Below are 24865 nucleotides of genomic sequence, written 5' to 3' on the forward strand. Positions count from 1 at the left end.
ATATTAGACAATGGTGTGGCTGCACAGTAGAAGAATTATTTCTCGCAGCAGCCGATAGAGAGAGATTTCAGGAAATTGTTAACATGATGACGGCCAACGTCTGAATACAGACAAGGCACCTAAAGAAGAAGAAGGATGTAGGTTTTTTATGTGCTATTAGATTGAAAACTTAGTTTTTTGTTAGCAGTTGCCGCTAGGGCATCCCTGCCATTTCGTTCGTTGCAATCCGTGACTGCACGCCGGGGTTTGTCCTAGTTGGGTCAGAGAGAGCAGCATATTTGCCTCCTGATGAGAGACTAATAAGTTTTGAAACCGGTAGAGGTGCTTGCTGCACTCTCTGATTGAACTGGAATTATGTTATTTATTTTTGATTTACATGTTTACTCCGATTGGAGTACGAAGGGAACCATTCTCGTTGGAACTTTAGCGCGCTGAGCAGATGGGACGTGAATTATAAATTGTAAAATTCCCTCATCTTCCTTAGTCTCAGCATCCGTTATGGCTTGCAAATTGTAGAAGCCTCGGAGGTGCTACCAGAGAAGGTTCCCATTGTTTTCAGTCTGGTAGGATGTAGAATAACATTTTTGGATGTTGTTTTATGTGCAATTAGATTGAAAACTTAGTTTTTTTTTAACATTTTGCTTGTTTTCTGACAGCAGTAAAATGTATTTTGAATTAAATAAATTATATACATTCTTCTTTTTATGTCAATTTATTTTATTTAAAAAGATTCTTTTTTGGCACCCTGTATAAATAATTATGTAAATGTTTATATTACTGAACAAAGAAATATAGATGGAGGGAGAGAGCGGCCCTGGATGCAGAAAAACATCCTGGCTTCTGGATTCTGGAACCTTCGCCAGTGGTAAGGAGGGAGCACTACGACACTATTTAGGACAGCTGTGGACAACGTAAAGATCATGCGACTGATCACCAATATTCTGGGAGGACAAGGCACTTAAAGAAGAAAAATAAGAAGAATAGAGAATTGAATAACCTTTCAAATGAGCTAGCACACGACCCCTATTCTCATTTAAAAATCATCGATTACGTCATCACGCCCAGATGGATGACGTCACTATTATTATATATGCAAAAAAATCATAATCTAAAAACAAAAATCGACCTGTTTCGGGATTTATTTCCAAAATCGGTCAGTCACGAAATAATGAATTTAGTCCATTTAACTTTTACCACTGTATAATAGTCACATCACAAAGTAAAAGTCAAACAATTAGGCATGCACATCATAGATTTAATGACATCATAATCCACCGGTACAAACTTAACGGCAAACAAATTCAACAAATTTTTCCTCATATATTAGTTTTTTCGCTACCGTCAAGTTTAGCACGAAAGCGCTGTTGTCAAATAAAAAACATATCGATGGTGAAAGTTCTCATTCTCCTATGTCAATTTTTAGATATTTTGTTCGGTTACCCTTAAATTAAAGAGAAATATGTAATTTTACTGTTTACAAGCCCCTATGTTGTTATTTCATATATGGCCATCTATCAGCCAATTAATGAAATAACGACATAGGAGCTTGTAAACAGTAAAATACATATTTTCTTTAATTTAGGGTAACAAAACAAAATAGCCAAAAAATGACATAGGAGGTTGGGAACTTTCACCATCGATATACGTATTTACCACAGCAGCTACCGGCTATAGGTACTATTTCCATTTTTCTTTAAAAGTGTGAAACAAAGATAACTATCTGTAATATGAGGGTCAAAGTCATGTTGTCCTATAGAAGGTTATGTAAGATTGTGTTTCTTTTATGGCCTTTGGGAGCTGTGCCCATTTAGCCAGCAATATTTCTTATAAAATTAACGCCTAACTAAACCTATCAACAAGACTGTTACGACCTAATCGACCAATCAAGGATAGGGAAGGGAAAATGAAGTTGGTTAAAAAGTAAACTGTCGTTAAAATATACCTAAACTAAATAAATAAAATATAATTTGAAAACAATAATTTGACATTATATTTAACATCCAATATTATGACATACGTCAGTTACCATTTTTAATATCTCACCAAATATAATAATGACGTCGTATATACTCGTCACAACTTCTAGTCAATGAAATGCTCGCTGTAATAGGAATGATATGTCAAGAAAATCTGATTATTCCCTATATATTTTTTCAATTTTAAAATGTGGCAACGAGGGAAAAATTGCATGCGATCCTTATTGTTTGTCTTCGACTCCACATACAATCATTATTTTCTACTGTTCTACTCTTTTTATATCTTCTAAAGATATAAACATATAAGCATATGTGTGCAATAAGTTATTTTCTTCTCCATCACGGCTCTGGTAGAATCTGGCACTGATGTATCTAGAGCATGTAATGGCTAGGGCTCACGTAGGGTTGAAATGACAGAACGATGATTATGATAATTTTATTAGCATGATTATTAATTTGTGAAATAATGTTACCATTTTAAAACAGTAAGTCAGTGAATTTAATTTTATTTTTATTTCTGTTTAATCTAGAGAGCTTTATTACCAGATGAAACACGTTGTAAAAAATCAAGATTACATCGATCGAGCTATAAATGCCATCAGTTGTATCCTGGATGTAGGGCCGTGGGCTTTTAATGTGGTTAGCCAGAAGGGATTGGTGTTAGGGGATTTAAAAATTTTTATGGCACATGGTTCAGTCGTGGACTGCAGTATATCTGGTATGTACCTAAAAATGATACCTAGAAAAATGTAAGTTCAAACAGCTGATTTTATAGAACGAATATTTTCTCCTTCTAGTTTAATAATAGGTTTGGAAGTTTTTTTTATTGACTTTTGATTAAACTTTTGATGAACAATGTTAGTGCAGTCACTGAAGGTTTTCACCTCCGATTTCGTTGAACCTCCATCGATTTTCATGAAAATTGGTGAGGACACCTCAAGAAACAAAGGTGACATGATGCTAACTTGCGCTTTTACCCTGGGGGTGGATGCCACCCCTTTTTTGGGGTGAAAATTATTTTATTAAAAATAATACCATAAAACGATAGAGGGACGAATTCTAAGCAAAATTTGTTATATTTAGGGCCGGTTGTTCGAACGCTAATCAACAATGATCATTATTAAATATTTAATTACTGTCACCAAAACTGTCAATGTCAACTTTGTTTGGGTTGCTGAACACATAATTAATTACAATTATGAGATTTATTATTAATTATGTTAATAATTATTGTTATATTAATTGGTTATAGTCTCATAATTGTAATTAATTATGTTTTAACAATTGACATTGACAGTAATTAATTATTTGATAATGATCATTGTTGATTAGCGTTCGAACAACCGGCCCTAAGTTATTAACATAAATCAATACTTTTCGAGTTATTAAAGATCAAAAATTTTATTTTTTTCTTAAAAAAATGCATGTTTGAAAGTTTTTTTTTCACGTATAACTCAAAAACTATTAGCTTTAACAAAAAAGTTATTTCTACCAAAATTGAAGACAATAAAAAATTAAATACACTGTTCACTCAAAGTACTAAGCTGATATTAATTCAAAGTGAGGTATGGGTAATTGAATGTATATTTTACTCGATGAGTACTCAAATCTAAGTATTCAAGCTTAAATAACGGGAAAACGATGCATTTTATAAAATATACCTGCAATATAAACACTTATCAAAGTACTTCAGAATGCCTAACAAATGAGCTCCAGAAGAAGTTAATAGCATGAAAATTAAGCAAGTTATGATGAAACGAAGAGAACCCTTTCGATTTTTTTAGGAAAAAGTGAAAAATAAAACATACGCCATTTCCACAAAAATTTAAATTAATAGTAATTCTTACCAAAATTTCATTGTATTAGCATAAGTAATGATTTTAACAATTTTCACCCGTTTAGAATGCAAATTTTTGAAAAAAAATAATGTAAAAAAATCAGAATTTTTAAAATTATCGTCATTTTCATTTTCTTTTGATAATAACTATAAAAATACTCAATATACGTAAAAAATGGTAAATAACCAAATTTGAGTTTTTTCTATATAAAATATTATACCTGTTTTACTATTTCTGTAGGGTGAAAAATAACCGAGATAGAAACGTTTAAAACTTAAATTTTGCTGCGAGAACCATGTAACCGTGGCCATTTAATCTTTGATTTTTAAAAAAGTAAGGGTTTAAAAGATTAATTTTAACGCATTTTAATAGAATTTGGAATTACCTTTCGAACCGTGTTCAGGTGAACCTGATATCCTAAAAGTTAATGGAGTTATTAGAAAAAAACGATAACATTTTTTGGAAAATTTTTTAAAAGATTAAGTTTGAAAAAATTTTTGAGCATAAATTTTAATGCTATTCTTTTTCTCATGATCATCTTTCAGTGCGTCACAGTTTTTCGATTTCTTTCTAAAGGCGGGTTCTCATTAGTCAATCTCATTGATCAATATCCTTGATTCTATGCTATAGAAGAAAAATAGATTTATATGAACGTCGATTCAGCGATATTGTTCTATCATATGGTGTTTCAATAAAAGTGAAAATCGTTCCTACTTTTGATAGATCAATGGAAATGATTCTATCAAATAGAACAATGGTTGACAGTGAGAACTAGCGTTCAGTTGCGTTGACATGTATTTTGTGGAGTTAAATAGTAAGCATAATATGAGATGAGGTTAAGTTCTTTGTGAAAACCATAGACATATTATAATTTCGTGAACAATATCACATTTTAAATGGAGAGACAACCATATCTGCAAGTTTCTTTAACTATACCAGAGAGAGGAGTGCTATGGATAATTAGGAGTGAACAATATACAAATATAATAAAGCGGGAAAAAAGCAATGAAGCTAATCGTTTTGGAATGGAAATAGAAATCCTGACTCAAACGATATTAAAAAAAGTATCCGGACAACCTACAAAGTTGAACTGAATAAAATATTCAAAGCAAATAAAAGTGGTACAGGAACAGATGATCTGTATAAACATAAACCACCATAAACCAAAACGTTTAAGAGGTGTTTCCGTTGCAAAAGAGAGTCAGAGATGTTCTTGTTTTCCTATTTTTAAGTACGTTTTTTAAATATTCACACCCAATGCGAACGCCAGCATGCACACTTTTCTTTTTTACAGTCGTTATTAAAGTTAGCACTTTGTAGACCGAATTCAATATCCTTGAAATAGTGTGAATTTGAATTCTATGTTCAGTTCCATAGAATCAACGCTATTGATCAATGAGGTTGACTAATGAGAACCCGCCTTAACGCATTAAATTGTATGTGACAGAAAAAAGGCACGTCCGTGATTACAGACATTTACAACATTTATTCTAGTTATTCTAGTTGTCGATAGATGGCGCCATAATAAAAAAATATTTTTTTTAATTAGATAATAATATTACAAATATAATCTGTATAATTTATAAGACTATACAAATCAAAGAAAATACCATTTTATAAATGCAAGAAACACATTTGATTTGTTTTTATTCCAAATTGAAAATAAAATGTGACAACTGTCAGATTTAACTAAAATGTCATGTTAGAATAAATGTCATAAATGTGTATTATCAAGGACTTACCCTTTTTCCTATCATTTGTTACGCACTGAAAAATGCTCATGAAAAGGACAATATTAACTTGTTCTGTATCTCATTTGATTGAAATTTTTAAGTACTTTCACAAATGTTTAATAAGTTTATGTTATAAAATGCATTATTTTCCCGTAATTTAAGCTTGAATACTTAGATTTGGGTACTCACCGAAAAAAATATGCATTCAATTAGGTACCTATAACTCACTTTTAGTTAATATTAAAAGGTTTTTTTGATAAGAAGTTTATTTAATTTTTTATTAGCTTCAATTTTGGGAATAACAACTTTTTTGTAGAAACTTATAGTTTTTGAGTTATCTATGAAAAATCGGTTAAAAACATGCATTTTTCTTACGAAAAATAAAAAAATTTTATCTTTAATAACTCAAAAAGTTTTGATTTATTTTAATAACTTTATATAACAAATTTTGCTTAGAATTTGTCCCCTATCTAATTGTGGGGTTATTTTTGATAAAATAATTTTCACCCCGAGAAGGGTTGGGATCCACCCCCAGGGTAAAAGCGCAAGTTGGCACCATGTCACCTTTGTTCCTTGAGATATCCTCTAACCACTCACCAATTTTCATGCAAATCGATGGAGGTTGAACGAAATCGGAGGTAATAGCTCATATCCACCTTCAGTGACTCCACTATGTTAAGAAAACCGAATTAGAAAAACAGCTCTGTACTAAAACCCAATATACAGGGTGTCTCGAAAAGATTGGTCATAAATTATACCCACACATTCTGGAGTCAAAAATAGCTCGATTGAACCTAACTTACCTTAGTACAAATGTGCTCATAAAAAAAGTTATAGCCCTTTGAAGTTAAAAAATGAAAATCTATTTTTTTCAATATATCGAAAACTATTAAAGATTTGTTATTAAAAATGGGCAAGTATTATTCTTATGGCAGGATCATCTTAAAACAAAATTATAGTGAGATTTGTCCACCCCATAAAAATTTTATGGGGGTTTTAATCCCTTAAACCCCACAAACTTTTGTGTACGTTCCAATTAATTCATTATTGTGGTACCATTAGTTAAACACAACATTTTTAAAACTTTTTTGCCTCTTATTATTTTTTTGATAAGCGAGTTTTTATCGAGATGCGGCTTCTTTTTTAATATATTTCCATAAAATTTTTACGGGATTTTTGTTCCTTTAAACCCCCCAAATGTTTGTGTACGTTCCAATTAAACTATTATTGTGGTACCATTAGTTAAAAACAGTATTTTTAAAACTTTTTTGCCTCTTAGTCTTTTTTTTTTTTTTTTTGATAAGTCACTTTTTATCGAGATGTAGCTTCTTTTTCAAAATATACCTAAAAATGTAAATTATAAATACATTTTCAGATTATTAACAGGTCTCTATAATCGTACTTAACCATATACAAATATGTGGTGGATTCGATATATTCAAAATATCTCGATAAACACTGGCTTATCGAAAAAGTCCTAAGAGGCAAAAATATTTTAAAAACAGTGTGTTTAACTAATGGTGCCACAATAATAATTAAATTGGAACGTATACAAAAGTTTGGGAGGTTTAAGGGAACAAAACCCCCATAAAATTTTTATGGTGTACACAAATTTTACTTTAATTTTTTAAGATGCTGCTGTCGTAAGAATGCCACATGTCCATTTTCAATGAAAAATCTCTAAGAGCTTTCGATATATGAAAAAAAATGATTTTCATTTTGTAACTTAAAAGGGCTGTAACTTTTTTTGTGTGCACTATTGTATATAGGTAAGTGAGGTTCAATCAACCTATTTTTGACCCCAGAATCTGTGGTATAATTTATGACCAATCTTTTCGGGACACCCTGTATATAGCCGGAAATAATTACCGTAGAATGTGTAGAATGTGAAACTGAAAGAGCCAAAAGAAATTCGTGTTATCCAAATTCCGTATTCAAAATTCTTTACAAAGACATTTGATTACAGAATTTGAAACTGAAAGAGCCAAAAGAAATTCGTGTTATCCAAATTCCGTATTCAAAATTTTGTACAAAGACATTTGATTACCGTTTAAATTAAAAAAATTGACTAGTAATAAAATCTTCAGAAGAATTAAGGCATTTAAAATGTTGATTGCGTTTTCTTTAGAGTTAACATTTCTTTTTCATCTTCATTTCCACTAGCTTGCTGCCAGTCGACTTTATAACTTTACTTTAAAGACTTTTAGAGCCCCTTAAACAATTCCCCAGGCGCATCTTATTAACCAATTTTAATTTTTTTACACTGAGTTTCAAAGCTTCTTCACTTTTCTCAACACAAAAACTATTAATGATCTATTTATTAAAACATTTCGCAAAATAGGAAATTTAATTGCAATTTTTTTGGTGCTAAAAAATAAAATGAAGAATGCGGGTCTGTAATGTTGGTTTTTTAGTCAAATGTCTTTCTGAATTTCAATCCTTTTTATTCAATTTTAAAAGTGGGATGGGAAATATTCATAAGATACCAAAGCGTGTCCCTGGTTATGTAGGATTCACTCATTGCTGCTGAGATGACATTCGAGCCCACGACAAGTGGTGACTTAAACCGCAATTTCTGCTAGGGCCAGAACATATTATCAACTAAAACCCTCCTTATCTCTCATTCACAATTTATTCTCATCCTCTCTATTATAATCTGTCACAGACTCAGAACGAACCTCATTTGCTCTCTCTTATTCACTCCTATTCATACCCCATCTTATACCAGTTTCGACCAAGTCGCAGTAAGGGCAGTTGTTCGACGTCACTTTCTTAAATCTGAAGAGTTGTGAGCAGAAGCAATCGTGTCCCGGGAACACTTGCAACAAGAAATAATCCAGTTGCCGGTGTCCACAATCGAGCCACGTCTTTAAGTCCGGTATGAGGGATTTGATCCAATGTGCCACGTAGCCTGCCCTTCAGCTTGCCACAGCCTTATAGCTAAGGATCTCTCTCCTCACCCCTCGTACTCTGTCACACCGCTGTTCCTATTTCGTTTAAGTAAACGGGTCATTTCACATACTTAGATATGGGTAGTAGGGTGCATCGAAAAAGAAGAAAAAATTTTTTTTGCGATGGAAAAGTAATACCTCACAAAAGTTGCCCAATCAACTGTTACGTATTTTGGTAAATTTTTTTCGAAATTGGAAAATATCTTCTGCCCCCTTAACACAATTAAAAATTTTAATAAAATGTTAACAGACGAAAAATATTTTTATTTCGAAACGAAAATGTAATAGCTTACTAAAGTTGCCTAACACACTATTTAGTATTTTAGTAAAAAAAACATTCTTTTTATAACAAAATAGCCTAACTTATCCGTCTCCCTGACGTCACCCAAGTTTTTTAATACTAAAATAAATATAAAGCAAATTACAAAATTAGGTATATAAATATTACAAAAAAATATGGTAAAAGCATTCTATTCGAAGATGTCTTCCAATTTAGCGTTAAAGTGAGGCATAGTTTTTCTGGAATCAATTCGAGTTTATCCCTCGAATACGCTCCACAAACTGCTAGAGAAGCTTGTGTCACAAGCTTAACTCAAAGTAGTCGTGTGAATCAAAATTTTTATGGAAGAAAGTTTGAAGACCCTAACGTTTCTTGATTTGATCACTGGCAAACTTCTTTTGATGTCCAAGGGGTAGATCATTTGAATGTCGCAGACATACAAACCACTGAAGCGGTTTTTTAAGAAGCTGTTCTTCTAACGCCCTTCATCACCCTTAAGTATTTACGACTGATTCGTCACATGCAATAGCTGGATTTGATTCTTTCTGATATACCACACAGCGAACACCCATATCTGAAATATTTGCACCCTGGCTCATGCACAAGTGTTATGTGTTCTTCCACGATAGATTGACCATAAAACTAGGTACTGTTTTTTACTTGAGCTAAAGTTTTGTCTTTGCGTCGGTAAATTTCTTCTTTAACCGTTGTTCTCTCTGAGATTATATTTGTTTTTTTTCCTATCAATCGAGCTAATCACCATTTTTTGGGACCTCTTTGATTTAATAGAAATTCGCGCTCACCCAGAGGCACTTTTTTATATTTGCTACAAAGACAATTAATCAGAGTGTCACATTTGAATGCTGCAAGATCGAAACGTGTAGTTTTACTTTTGTTCTTAAAGCATTGAATTTTATTTTTGTAAAATTCACTGTTTTGCCTTTTCTTAAATGGTTTCATAAGTTTCAAATATTTGTCATGATAGGCTCTTAAAAGCTGAATAATTCTTGTATGTTAAATTATTGGAATTAAAGCCTTTTTCCATATTTCCTCCAATTTAATTGCAACCTGGTCGGCAATACCAGAAAATTCTGGCTCTTTCTTGCTGAGTTTTTTATCCTCTTACAACCACAAAACTTCATCGCTTGTTTGTATTTCGGTTAAACATTTTCAGGTATATTTGGTGGTTGCCCAAAAATGGGGCGGTTCACAGCTCATCTTGATTTCATTCCCCATGGTCGTGGTTTATCTATTTTAAAAATCTTTAATTTACAAACAACAATAATAACAAAGCAAGGCATCACACCAAACATAAGTGAAAATTACACGCACGGACTCACGAAGCGGGACATTTCAAAGGGGTTGGGGAGACTGAAAAAACAAATAAAACTTTAAATATCGTTTAAATTTGTAATTGACAACATTTTAAATTTCTTTAAATGATCTTAGATCGAGTTAGCACATATTTTATTCCAAATAATATAAATTGAAATTTTCATAAAAATCAAATATCTAATAAAATTCAAGGTCGTGGGGGGCAGAAAATTTGCTTAGAAAAAAAAATTAAAAATACTAATATGCTGAAAAATAACAGTAGCAACTTTTTCACGCTATTAGATATAACATTTCCAACTTTTATTTTTTCGATGCACCCTAATGGGTAGGCAAGTAGTCGGTGGTGACACACTGTAGCCGAAGACACAGTCCTGTAGGCGCTTGCCACACGCAACATATTTGTTCTGTCTGTGCGTGTCAAGATCCTTCGTGAGTCTATTCGTGCACTACATCCTGAACTTACCCAGAGAAAGAACGCCTGCGCATTACAAAATTGGGCGTTCGAGAAGGTCGAATTTTCCCCTCTGAACAGATTATGCGCAGGCGTTCTCGCTCTGGGTAAGTTCAGAATAAGTTCTGGGCATGATGCGCGAATAAGGCTCGCCGATGTTGGGTATTATCCCCCAGCGAGGCGCTCTATGCGTGGCCATGCGGATCACCACCCCAGGTGCTTACCTCAACTTCTATTAGTGGGCAGAGTTACTCCCAAGTACTAAACGCACTTTTTAGGAGTAATTTCCGCTCCACTGCACTCGCTCTCACAGTTACAAGATCACACGCTCTCGTTACAACCATTTTTTTTTACTTCAACCAACCCTAAATATATGCATACTCATCATTAGCTCATTTTTCATAACTGTAGGATATATGAATTTCATATACATATGTATATTTTATCCTCTAAATAAACACTACTCAATTAAAAACGAATAACCATTTTCATAATGAAAATGGTTATTCATTTTTGATTTACATTTACTCTGTGTGGAGTATGAAGGGAACCATTCTTGTTGGAACTTTACCGCGCTGAGCAGATGGGACGTGAATTGTAAATTGTAGAATTCCCTCATCTTCCTTAGTCTCAGCATCCGTATGGCTTGCAAATTGTAGAAGCCTCGGAAGTGTAACCAGAGAAGGTTCCCATTGTTTTCATTCTGGTGGGGTGTAGAATAGCATTATGTTGTTTTATATGCCATTAGAGTGAAAACTTAGTCTTTTTACTACTCAATTACTGTACATGAAGTTGTTAATTCTCAAATTCTTTTGTTCACATGTTTTAGCTACACTAATACCCCAAGATATAGAAGATATAGCAGAATTACATTCAACGGCCCGATTTATACTAGTAGTCGAAAAGGAAGCTATTTTTCAAAAACTAATTGACGAAGACTTCCAAACTAAACTAAATGTACCATTTATTATGATCACAGGCAAAGGTTATCCCGATTTGAATACGCAACTGTTTCTAAGAAAACTATGGACCTCAATGTCACTCCCTGTGTTTATTTTGGTAGACTCAGATCCTCACGGCATTCAGATTATGTTGAATTATAAGTTTGGATCTATTGTAAGTATCATATTTGCAACATCATCATCGTCATATGCGCAATTAAGTTATTTATCTCCATTAAAACTTTCAACAAAGTTGTGGTCTTGAACAACGTTACAAATATTAATTTTTAGATAAATATAGGCAGTTAAGATTTAACTTAAAGAAAAGCAAAGATGGTTCAGATTTGATTACAGTACAGAGCTTCTACTATGTGCTTATACGCAGGACCCCCGTAAGAGGTACTGGCGCCTGTGTGCAATAAGGATTTTGGTGCCCCTTAAGGCATTTTGGATCATGTTTTTTATTTATTTTTTGAAACATACATTCAAAAAAGTCCGGAATTGGATAAAATGACTAATTTTAAATAGCTCTTCTTCTATAAAGATTTTTCTGTGTCAATACTTTTCAATAGTTTTCAAGTTATTTGCTAGTAAATTTATGTTCATTTTTCAACAAAAAAAACAAGTTTTTAGACGGATTTTTGCAAATAACTCAAAAAGTAAGTATTTTATCAAAAAAATATAACTTATAAAAAAGTGAAAAAAATGGTGTAAGTACCTATGTATGAAGTCTGCAGACCCAGTAGAAGCAGAGTTGTAGCTGATGGAAAGGAGGTTCTTATTCGTCAAATTACAAATCAAATATTTCAATGTAAAATAACCAAGAATCAAGCACTTATCAGGGAAAACTCGTTACAACTTTTTTAAAGTGTTTAAAAGAAGCTATATTTTTTTAACATCAAAAGTAAGTAAGGTAAAAATATTGTTGGTCCCTTCTATTTGGTAAAAAATCATGAAAACCACCCCTTAATTAGCATACCAAATTAATCGTTACCGCTTCACCATAAGTAACTTTACTTATGTATTGTTTATATATGATCTGAAGTTTCATCGGTTCAAAGTGCTCATTTTTGCAAAGGCTGTAGTTAAAAGGGCGAAAGGGCTGAACGAGTCACTAATCATGAGTGTATGCAAAATTTGAACAGCCATATCTTAAAATTTTTGTCTTACAGGAAAACAAAACATCCAAAATATTCAGAAAAGCAAAATCTACATTTTTTTACTGCTTGAGATTTTTGGTATCACTAATTAATTTTAAAGTTATTTGGAAAAATAAATTTTTTCAAGACTGAAAATTTCTTTAAAACCAAATTTTTTCAAAAATGAGCACTTTAAACGGTTTACTGTAAAGAGACCGAAATCATTAGACCGAAAGCAGTAGACCGAACTCATTAGACCGAAAAGCACTTTACCGAAACCTCACTAGACCGAACAGCAGAAGACCGAAAATCAGTTCTTTTTACTTGCCGCAGTAAAAGAGATAAGACTAATGTAATTACAACTAAATGTTATTTGGATGGATATTATAAACAGTTAAAATGGTGTTAACGTCACTCTACCCTAATTTAATTTTATCTTCACTTATTTGTTTAACGGATGAAAATTATTTCATATCAAACTGTACAGAGTAACAATTTACACAGTCTATATATAAAATAATACAAAAAAATACAATAAACAAAAAGGCAGATACCTATACAAAATCTTAGCATAATTTACTGCAATCTTTTTTAATTTATGTACCATTTCGGTCTAATGCTGTTCGGTCTAGTGAGGATTCGGTAAAGTGCTTTTCGGTCTAATGAGTTCGGTCTACTGCTTTCGGTCTAATGATTTCGGTCTAATTGTCGTGTACCCTTTAAACTGATGAAACTTACAGATCATATATATACATAAAGCTTTTCCTAAACATTTTAAAGAAGTTGTAATGAGTTTTCCCCGAAAAGTGCTTAATTTTTTAGTTATTTCACGTTGAAATATTCGATTTGGAATTTGACGAATAAGAACCTACTTTTCATTAGCTGCAACTCTGCATTTTGCAGACTTCATATTATTATATAAATTATTTTTTCACTTTCTTGTAAGCTATATTTTTGCTAAGAGTATTTTTTCGATAAAATAATTAGTTTTTAATTGCGAAAAACCGTCGAAAAACGGTTTTTTTTGTTGAAAAATGAACATTTTCACTCGCAAATAACTCGAAAAGAATTGACTTAGCGAAAATTTTTATATAACAAAAGTTGCTTAGAACTTGTCAGTTTATCCAATTCCGGACTTATTTTGAACGAATGTTTTCTCACCCCCGAGAATACCCCCAGGTATTCTCGGGCGTATTCCCCTGAGAATATCCCTTTTACCCCCAGAGTAAAAGCACACATCGGTACAGTAGGTATCACTTCTTTTTTTTTTTTTAGCTATGTGTATGACAAATTTTATGTCAATATAAGCGGTTCTTTAAAATTTACAACAAAAACCGTGAGTAAATGGACTATTATTAGTATGCTAAAATATCAAAATGAAACAAACAGAATAAAAGCATAACAAAATAAATTAATATGCCTGACTTCTGACATGTTCTCGCAAATGGGAACCGGCAGTAACTGGATGATATACTAATAAATATTCGTGTGTGTTTAAACTGAATCCTATTTAATTTCTCAACTTTTATTTTAAAATTAATTTTTGTTTTTTTGTTCCTTGTTTTTTTCCATCCTAAAGGATGGACGCCATCCATTTTTCCACGGGCGCCATCCTAAAGGATGGCGCCCGTGTTCATTGCACACTTTGCACATATGGTAGCGGGGGCCCTGCTTATACGTATTTCGGAATAACCGTTTCCTCATCGGAGCACCTGGGTAGAGGCACTGAACTGAAATAAAATCCTTTCATCCCTTCCGGGTAATTATCAAACTAATTACCAAAGATGCTAATAGCACCATCTATGAATCAAAAGTCCAATAAGTCAGGAAATAAAATTCGAAATTATTTATCCTCTGAGCTTTTTAAGTTGGAAAAATAAAGCATAATAGAGTGGCGAAATACTCGACAAGGGAAATCTAAATTGCATTTCACGTCCTGTCATTCATCGTGTTAATAATTTCAGCGAACTATTTCCTTTAATATCCACCAAAGGTGAATTAGTCCAGAAAGCCACTGCGCATCCGCTAGGAAAAATATTCTAATTCGGATTTTTTGCACAATCTTACTCAAAAAGGACTCCTTTTAACAAATTTGCATGTTGCCAGGACCAAAACGTGGTCAAAAATTTTTTAAACGTTTTTTTTTTGTTTTTTCCTAAACTTATTATTTTTGCATGGAAAAAAGTTTTTTTAGGTTTTTTGGATCATTCCAAACAAAAAAGGTCTTTAGTGACTTTTCTCTAAAAATGATAGTTTTTGACATATAAGCGATTAAAAATTGAAAAATTGCGAAATCGGACATTTTTAACCCTGGAAAACTATGTCAAAAACTGAAAATTTTAATGTTGCCAAGGTAGGTAGATATTTTTTAAACATCGATTGATAAAATCCCGAAGAGTTTTTTGCAATACAATATTCAAAACACCTTTGTTTTTTAATTGCTAATCAAGCGTGCGCGACACTATTTTCCACCGACAGTATGGTGCAAATGAAAGGAATAAATTCGTTATTTCGTAAACCGGCGACTTTAAGGAAAAATCCCGAAACAGGTCGATTTTTATTTTTAAGTTATGATATCGCGGCATATATGGTATACTAGTGACGTCATCCGTCTGGGCGTGATGACGTAATTGATGATTTTTTTAAATGAGAATAGGGGTCCTGTGGTAGCTCATCTGAAAGGTTCTTCAATTCTCTATTCAGTAATGTAAACATTTACATAATTATTTATACAGGGTGTCCTTCTACTTCTTTTTTTGTCAAATAATTTAATTTAATAAAAATTTTTTGGACACCCTGTATAAATAATTATGTAAATGTTTATATTACTGAATAGAGAATTGAAGAACCTTTCAAATGAGCTAGCACACGACCCCTATTCTCGTTTAAAAAAATCATCGATTACGTCATCACGTCCAGATGGATGACGTCACTAGTATACCATATATGCCATAATATCATAACTTAAAAATAAAAATCGACCTGTTTCGGGATTTTTCCTTAAAGTCGCCGGTTTACGAAATAACGAATTTATTCCTTTCATTTGCACCATACTGTCGATGGAGAATAGTGTCGCGCACGCTTGATTAGCAATTAAAAAACAAAGGAGTTTTGAATATTGTATTGCAAAAAACTCTTCGGGATTTCATCAATCGATGTTTAAAGAATATCTACCTACCTTGGCAACATTTAAAATTTTCAGTTTTTCACATAGTTTTCGAGGGTTAAAAATGGCCGATTTCGCAATTTTTCAATTTTTAATCGCTTATATGTCAAAAACTATCATTTTTAGAGAAAAGTCACTAAAGACCTTTTCTGTTTAGAATGATCCAAAAAACCTAAAAAATCTTTTTTCCATGCAAAAAAAATAATTTTAGGAAAAAAACAAAAAAAAACGTTTAAAAAATTTTTGACCACCTCTTGGTCCTGGCAACATGCAAATTTGTTAAAAGGAGTCCTTTTTGAGTAAGATTGTGCAAAAAATCCGAATTAGAATATTTTCCTAGCGGATGCGCAGTGGCTTTCTGGACTAAATAAGGTATAAACTAAAAGAAAAGATGGTTCAGATTTGATTACAGTACAGAGCCTCTACTATGTGCTTATACGTATTCCGGAATAACCGTTTCCTCATCGGAGCACCTGGGTACCCTTGTCGAGTATTTCGCCACTCTGTTATGCTTTATTTTTCCAACTTAAAAAGCGCAGAGGATAAATAATTTCGAATTTTATTTCCTGACTTATTAGACTTTTGAGTTAAGATTTAATTCCGTTTCAGAGACCACCACCATCTGTTTATGTACTTTTTGACCTCTTGATCTCTTCAGAACAGCCCGTGATGTGCTCTGAATCGAAAACAAATCCAACTGTCATGTAAGCAAATTAATAAGAAATAATTTGCAAATGGACGCAATAGCAACATCTATCAAAAGCAACGTTTTAACACGTTAACGGACAGAACGTCTGTAGACGTCTAATTTCCATTGATGGAATGTGACACAACGTCTATAGACGTTGCATTTTTCCCTATTATACTATGCAAAATACATATATTATGTAGTGTCATAACACTTCCTTATAAAAATCTACAAGGAAAAAGTTTTCCTGTAGTTGGTTGTATACCATATACAGTGGAACCTCGATAACTCGGATTAATCGGGACCGCGGCCGATCCGGGTTATCGAAAATCCGGGTTAGCCGGAGAGCATGGTAAAAATTAATAAAATACGGTATACTTATATATAAAGTCCGTTATAATTAAAATAACATGGAATATATATGCACAGTACACATCTAACTTACCTATAGTTATATAGAGTATAGTATAGACCAGCGTTTCCCAAATGGTGGGTCGCGACCCGGTACCGGGCCACGAAAGCAAAATGCTGGGTCGTCTCGCCTTGCCGTTTCACATCTTGCTTTTTAAGGCCGCGCTCTGACTAACGCCACTACTATCTTTGTAATATTTTTGATTTCTTCAACAATAATTTAAATATGACATTAAAAGGTAGAAATGTAACTGTATTTAAAGTACAGGAGAAGGTAGAAGCTGCAATAAAAAAAACTTAATTTGTGGACACGTCGCGCAGAAGCAGGAAATTACAAAGCTAACAAAACTACAAAACAAAAAGTGTATAACGTGAAATGATTGTCGGATGAGATTTCAGCGGCTTTCAAGGAACACTTGCTAGGACTGGAGGCAAATCTGAAAGAATATTTTCTCCCCATCCACAGCAATAAAGCATGGATAAGGAATCCATTTAAAGTAGAATCCGACACAGAACATCCTTATATAGATATTAAGTCAGTAATTAAACTATCGTGTGATAGGGCATTCAAAGACATACCTACTTGACAAAATGCCACTGATAGATTCTTGGCTGTCTTGACGCCAGGAGTACCCAGTTCTTGCAGAAAAAGCGATAAAGTTTCTAATTCCTTTTGTTACAACCTATAAGTGCGAGGTGGGGTTTTCAACACTGGTTTTCCTCAAAAATAAATATAGAAACGTTTGGAAGTATGTACCTGAGGATAAAATTAACATATTTTCCTCCAAACGTGAAATTTTTAGTTAGCCAGAAACAACTGCATAATTCTCATTAATACAATATTTTTTTTGCTACCACTTTTTATTTTGTTTTATTACATTTTTGTTTGAGCTAATGATTCTTTATTAAAATATATAAAACTAAAATAAATGTTTTCTTGCACACACATACCAGGGTATACAAAAAAATTAGTGGGTCACGAAGGATAAGCACAAAAATAACCGGGCCACGGAAAAATAAGTTTAGGAAACGCTGGTATAGACAGTATATAGAATATTGTTCATTTCTAGGTCTGTTTCGGTTGTGTCAATTTCGTCTGCCATCGTAACAATGTTATGTTATTTTAGAACAGCGGCTCTTTCATTGTTTAAAAGACCATTGTTTAAAAAATAATTTTTTAAAAGACAGTTGGAAATAAATAAAGGAATAACAAGTGCCTGTTGTTTGCGATAGCCCGAGATAATGAACATCGCTCTGGCACCTCCGCCGTGTGCCATGAGTCATTTTTTACTATCGTATAGTTCAAATTACACAAATACCCATTATCTCTCAAATATTATAATGCGAATAACCTAATGGTCGAAGCGAAGTTTTAACATAATACATACTACATACATTTTTATTGTTGAAATGTTTGTCTAAAGAAAATCGGTCCGGGTTAGCCGGACTTCCGGGTTATCGGGGGCCGACTTATCGAGGTTCCACTGTAATACAAAAAACAATAAAATCCTTTATATATTTAAAATCCCTAAAAATGGCTACATCACAGAACTAGTTTTCGATTGGTTGACCAATCATCCTCAGTGCTTACGTGAAATTTACATGCTAACCACAAAGATAAAGTATTACAAAAATACAGTCGAAAAAATGAAAGAACATGAACGATCACATCAATCACATATTTGTATTTGCTGTTTTTTTCATAAATAACAAACGAGAGAGATATATTATTAATAATCTGAATAATATGTGATTGATGACGGTGATCGTTCATGGGTATTCTTTCATTTTTCCGACTGTATGTGGGTAAAAACCCTTTACAAGTAATCCGTCAAAGAAACATCGGTTAAAAATGCGAACTTAAGCATTTATGTTTAAACTATTCCATTAATACGCCCCAGGTAACATCTGAGCTATGGTTTGACTTATTCACATGATGACATGTGAACGTTCGCATTTTTAACCGATGTTTCCTTGACGGATTGCTTGTAAAGGGTTTTTACCCACATATTTTTTTAATACTATATCTTGGTGGTTAGCATGTAAATTTCACGTAAGCACTGATGATGATTGGTCAACCAATCGAAAACTAGTTCTGTGATAGCCTTTTTAGGGATTTTAAATATATACCTACCTTTTATAAAGGATTTTATTATTTTTTGTTTGTCGTTTTTTCTTGCTTATACATTTGATGCACTGTCCTTCAACGTGTTAAAAAATTTAAAAATCTAAAGGATCTCTTGGAAAGTCGGAAACAAATTCCGATTTTCACCTGTACCCCATCCTTCTATAATTTGCAAGGAAAAGTGGCGATAAATGAATAGACGTGGGGAATCTACGATATGCATTTCACAACGCATCAATTTATCTAGGTGAAGATCAAACGAATTTTGATTCCTAGTACTCAATTCGTGAGTAAGAACGAAGATAAATAAAGACAGTTAAGGTTTAATTTCGAAATTAAAATTGATAAATTATTTATTGATGAAAACTATGACACTTTTTAATCCGGCATATTTACAGGACGTACTAGTCTAGCTTAACATAGATATTTACACTGGAGGTACAATTCGTCAAGCTCCACGGACATACTACCATTTGCTAGACACAAAGAAGTTGAAAATATGATGCGGTATGATAAATGCAGATATCATCGAGGAACCTTTGGGTCCCTGGTGTTCACCGTTAGTTTTAGTAACTAAGAAAGATGAATCTACTCGCTTGTGTGTAGAATACAGAAGATTATACCAGAGTTACACAAACAGAGTTATCTGTTTCGACGAATACTAGATACACTAAATAATTTATCAAGTGCTAAATACTTATGGTACATCCAGATGATCGAGACAAAACAGCTTTTTCAACTTGCCGTGATCTCTACTGATTCCAGGTTCTACCATTTATTTGGTCTTTGTAATACTCCAGCTACGTTTGAATGTCTGATGAAAATGGTTTTAAGAGGACTTACCTGGAAAACATGCTTAATATATCTTGATATAATGATATGATTATGTCCAAAATCTTTGATGAGCATTTGAAAAAGCGAGGTATTTAAAATATTGAGAAATGACAATTTAAAGCTAAATTATAAGAAATGTTCACTTTTTCAAAGATAGGATACGATCTAGGGCATATCATTTTAGTAGAAGGAACTGATCCAGAGAACATTTGAGTTTTTAAAGATTGAAGCTGAAAAAGGAAATTATTAAAGAAAGTAAGTTATCAATCGAAGTAGCACTGAAAACGACAATAAATATCATCAGATTGACAACAGCTGGAATACTTTCTTTGGTTACAACCTCTCAAGATTTTCAAAAATTATAAATCATACAGGATGCCGAGGAAATTAAGATGAGAGAATTTTAAATAATTCACAACCCATCTGCTCAGCGTGGTAAAAGTTCCAACAAGAAAGATTCCTTAGTACTCAACAAAAGAGTAAATGAATTAAAATGTTTAAACATTTTCAATTTCTTTGCAACACGAAAATGCAGCAGCTGCATAATACTTTGGTTAAATTGGAGAGTGCAGGAAGAGTCTATACCGGCTTCGGAGGTTTTTCCTCTTCATCAGTAGTCCCATATCCTCTTCTCTCCGATTTCCCCAGGCAACATACTTTGGCCCTTTCCGAATTGCAAAGAACAAAATGTTTCTTGTTGGAACTTTTACCACGCTGAGCAGATGGGTTGTGAATTATTTAAAATTCTCTCATCTTAATTTCCTCGGCATCCTGAATGATTTATAATTTTTGAAAATCTCGGGAGGTTGTAACCAAAGAAAGTATTCCACCTGTTGTCAATCTGCTAGTATGGGAACGATATTTATTGTCGTTTTCTGTGCTACTTCGATTGATAACTTGCTTTGTTTTTCGGTAGATGGCTTTAGTACATCCGTGACATTTCGTTCTTTGCAATTCGGAAAGGCCCAAAATATGATGCCTGGGGAAATCGGAGAGAAGAGGATATGGTACTACTGATGAGGAGGAAAAAACCTCCGAAACCGGTATAGACTCTTCCTGCACTCTCCGATTTAACCAGAGTATTATGCAACTGCTGCAATTTCGTGTTGCAAAGAAATTGAAAATGTTTATACATTTTAAGGAAATTATTAGCTTTTTTAGGCTCCGTTCATATTATCGAAAATTTTGTCATTTCTGTCATTCAGTTAGCACAAGTACTGTAATATTTTTTGTAGTTTTCAACAAAAGTGATTAGAAAGAAATGCTAAATGGACTCAAGGGTTCTGCCGCGTTCATAGATATCTCAGCAGCTTTCGACACTGTCCGGCGAGAAGGAATGATTTATAAACTCTTACGCACTCTTGCAAATTCACCGCTAGAATAAGGTTCAAAACAGACGGACCACGCTGCAGCGCTACGCTGTGGATCCACAAAAGTAGTTTCCGATGATTGACCGTGGGTTATTATGTGGAGTGGACGTTTCATCACAGACGAGCGACTGCGGCCTATTTTGAACCTAATAGAAAATATGCTCACCGACAGAGTATTTCAAGTAATTAGGGGATCCAAAATAAGCACTCCGAGAAAACTCAAAAATGGTCTACCACAAGGCTCGGCACCCGCACCATTGCTTTTTAGCCTTTACATCGCAGACATTCCGACAACAACATCAACAAAGTTTAGCTATGCTGATGACTGTGCTTTATTAACACTAAGAAAATCACTAGAAGAAGCTGAAGATATTCTGACGAAAAACCTAGCGGTTATGGGACGTTACTTTCAAAAATGGAGACTTCGCCCCATGCCTCTAAAACCGAAGTAACCTGCTTCCAGATAAACAACAATCTGGCGTCAAAAACACTTAACGTTCACTTTAATAACACACGACCCATAAAGACAATAAACATCCAAAATACTTAGGCGTGGTTTTGGACAGAACGTTAAGCTTAGAACATTTAAGTACAGTTGTCGAGAAACTGAAAACCAGAAATAACATCATTCAGAAGCTCTGCGGCACAACATGGAGGCCATCGGCATCCACATTTAGGTCTTCAGGTTTAGCTCTTGTTTATTATGTAGCTGAATATTGCGCATCAATATGGATCAACAGTGCCACGTTCAAAAGATTGATGCCCATCTAAATAACACCATGATAATGATCGCTGGAGTAATCAAATCTACACCAACCCATTGGCTACCAGTGCTGAGCAACAGTCCACCACCACCACCACACCTTAGCCGACTCAATCTGCCCACCAAATAATATAACAAGATTCATAGAAGGTACAACCAAACGTCGACTGCGCTCCAGAAAATCTCCAATACAAACCGCAGAATCAGCCGCAACCACCTAATGATCAACCTGATCACGAGATGGATACATGAACGGTCAAAAACTCAACCAAATACTATATAGTTATACCTTGCACCATAGATACACCTGGATTTGATCTACCACGTAAGAACTAGTGCACACTTAGGGCCGATTTCTCGCATCGAGTTAAACTCCAGTTTAACCTGAACTTTTAGTGAACGTCCGTTTAAAGTCAAAATCGTCTTTCTTAATTCACGTTCAACAGCTTAAACGCTGAAATTCGGGCGTTCAAAACAAAGTTCAGATGATTTCAAGGTTTCAAATGAAACGCTGTCATAATATAAATATAACCTATTATATTATATTAAGCCTAACGATAAACGATAACTTTATTTTTGTTTTTATTACATTTATTTATAATTATTAAAATGACTGTTTGACTATAAATACTTAAATTTAACTTTATTCAGAAACAGCATAAAAAAGGTCACACAAAATGGCGATAGTTTTTTACCTTTCGCCATCTATTGACATTTCTCGAAAGATGTAGAATGCGAACTGACAATGAGAATTGCATTTCCAAACAAAACCGAAGTTCAAGGATGAACCCCAGTCAATTGAACCATAGATTAACGCAGTTATGAGAAATCGACCCTTTAATGCATCAGAACTCAACATCACCGAGCTCAAGATGGTCGATGTTGCACAAATGGGGTAAGCTGCCATCACTGTCATGCAGCTGCGGCGAGGTACAATTTATCAATCACCTAACGGAGCAGTTTGCCTATAAATTGGGCATGATCAACTATTTTTTATATCGAATCAATTTTAACTTAGCAAATTGTAATTTGTAATCTTCTAAATTATCTTATAAATATAAATAAAACGGGATAATACCCGAAGGTTACACCAGGGAGTAAAACTCCCTGGTGTAGTTGGTATATTTAATAAAAATTAAAAATAAAAAAAAAATTAAAAATCCAAAAGGATTACGTTCAGAACGTTTTCGGGCTTATCAGTCCATCATCAGTGAACTCTCTGTCCTTGCTAAATAGCCACAATGCCAAACACTGGTTATGATGTATGTTCTAACTACATATTAAAATTTGCAAAAGAATTTGGCCTAGATTGGATGCCAATGGATTACTGCCAGCAACATGATGCTCTACTGTATCACATTACGATATTTTTTTTAAGTGATTAGGTCTTTATTGAACCACGTTTAGTCTGTCAATAATTGACAGATTAAACGTGGTTCAATGAAGACCTAATCACTGTCAATGATTGACAGACTAAACGTGGTTCAATGAAGACCTAATCACTTAAAAAATCTCTTAATGTGATACAGTAGAGCATCATGTTGATGGTAGTGATCCATTGGCTTCCAATCTAGGCCAAATATTCTTTTGCAAATTTTAATATGTAGTTGGAACATACATCTTAACCAGTGTTTGGCATTGTGGCTATTTAGCAAGGACAGGGAGTTCACTGATGATGGACTGATAAGTCCGAAAACGTTCTGAACGTAATCCTTTTGGATTTTTAAAAAAATTTTAAATTTTTATTAAATACACCAACTACACCAGGGAGTTTTACTTCACGTTAAATTTTATTTATCTTATAAATATCTCAAAAATGCGATACGCTAAAATCAACAAGTTCAGTTAGCTAGACATAGTAGCTATTTATCTTATATTTAAAATTTTCAGAAAAACGCTCATCTTTCTCGTTATCTAGCAGTACCTAAAGCCAAATGGATAGGAGTATATCCATCAGAAATACACAAGTTTGAGATAACTACCCAACCTTTGTCAGATAGCGATTTAAGCAGAATTAACAACCTTCTAAGAGCGCATTATATGGATGACAACCCCGAAATAGTGGCAGAACTGAAAATAATGTTGCAGCATAAATTAAAAGCAGGAATTGAAGGATTGATCAAGAATGATGTATTTTTAAGTGATGTGTATTTAACCATGAAGTTTGTTAATCTTTCGTTCATTTGAAGTTACCTTAAGTTGTTTGTATCTATTAAAAAGTTGTTCATATAAAAATATATTTTTATACTTTGAATTTGTTGGGTTATCTAATATAAATCAAACCACTTTTTTATTATTGCAAAATATATTTCATCACTTTGACATGTCTTCTAAAATTTAATTCTAGGTATGGTTCTTCTCAGTCTTTTTTCAGTGTGACGCAAGTGACAGAAAAAAGCACGTCCGTGATACATACACATGTATAATAACAGTTATTCCAGTTGTTGATAGATGGAGCTATAATCGAAAAAAAAAGATTTGGGTTTACCGATTTACTGATTATTTACCTATTACATATCTATACGACTATAATTTAAAGTTCTTCTCAGTCTTTCAGAGTGTGTCATTAATGATGTAATATATGATTTTAATAATGTAGAGCAGAGGTCGGCAACGCGGCGCCCGCGGGCACCACTGCGCCCTTCAATAAATTTTAATGCGCCCTTAAACTATTGTTAATTTAGACAAAAAATTCAAAACGTATATTTTTTATACGTTTATATTCATAAATTTGTTAGGTCAAAAAATAGTTGGCGCCCGCCATGAATTTTTAATTTAGTATTTCACTCTTTACATTAAAAACGTTGCCGACCTCTGATGTAGAGAATCATATCATAGCATGACATTTTAATTAAAACTGACAG

General features: G+C 33.4%; 1 protein-coding gene across 3 annotated transcripts in view; it reads left to right on the plus strand.

Moving 5' to 3' along the window:
* Nucleotides 1-24253, plus strand: part of LOC114335388 (MATH and LRR domain-containing protein PFE0570w) — a 162316-nt gene extending 138063 nt beyond the window's left edge. For all 3 annotated transcript variants that reach the window (XM_050656404.1, XM_050656406.1, XM_050656405.1), the window contains 3 exons: nucleotides 2507-2694; nucleotides 11394-11680; nucleotides 23892-24253. In XM_050656404.1, coding sequence (XP_050512361.1) covers nucleotides 2507-2694; nucleotides 11394-11680; nucleotides 23892-24188 — 772 coding nt within the window. In that variant the 3' untranslated portion in view covers nucleotides 24189-24253. The remainder of the gene's footprint in view (nucleotides 1-2506; nucleotides 2695-11393; nucleotides 11681-23891) is intronic.
* Nucleotides 24254-24865: the final 612 nt, after the last annotated feature.

This window comes from Diabrotica virgifera, chromosome 7, assembly GCF_917563875.1.
Source record: "Diabrotica virgifera virgifera chromosome 7, PGI_DIABVI_V3a".
In the NCBI taxonomy this organism is placed as follows: Eukaryota; Metazoa; Arthropoda; class Insecta; order Coleoptera; family Chrysomelidae; genus Diabrotica; species Diabrotica virgifera.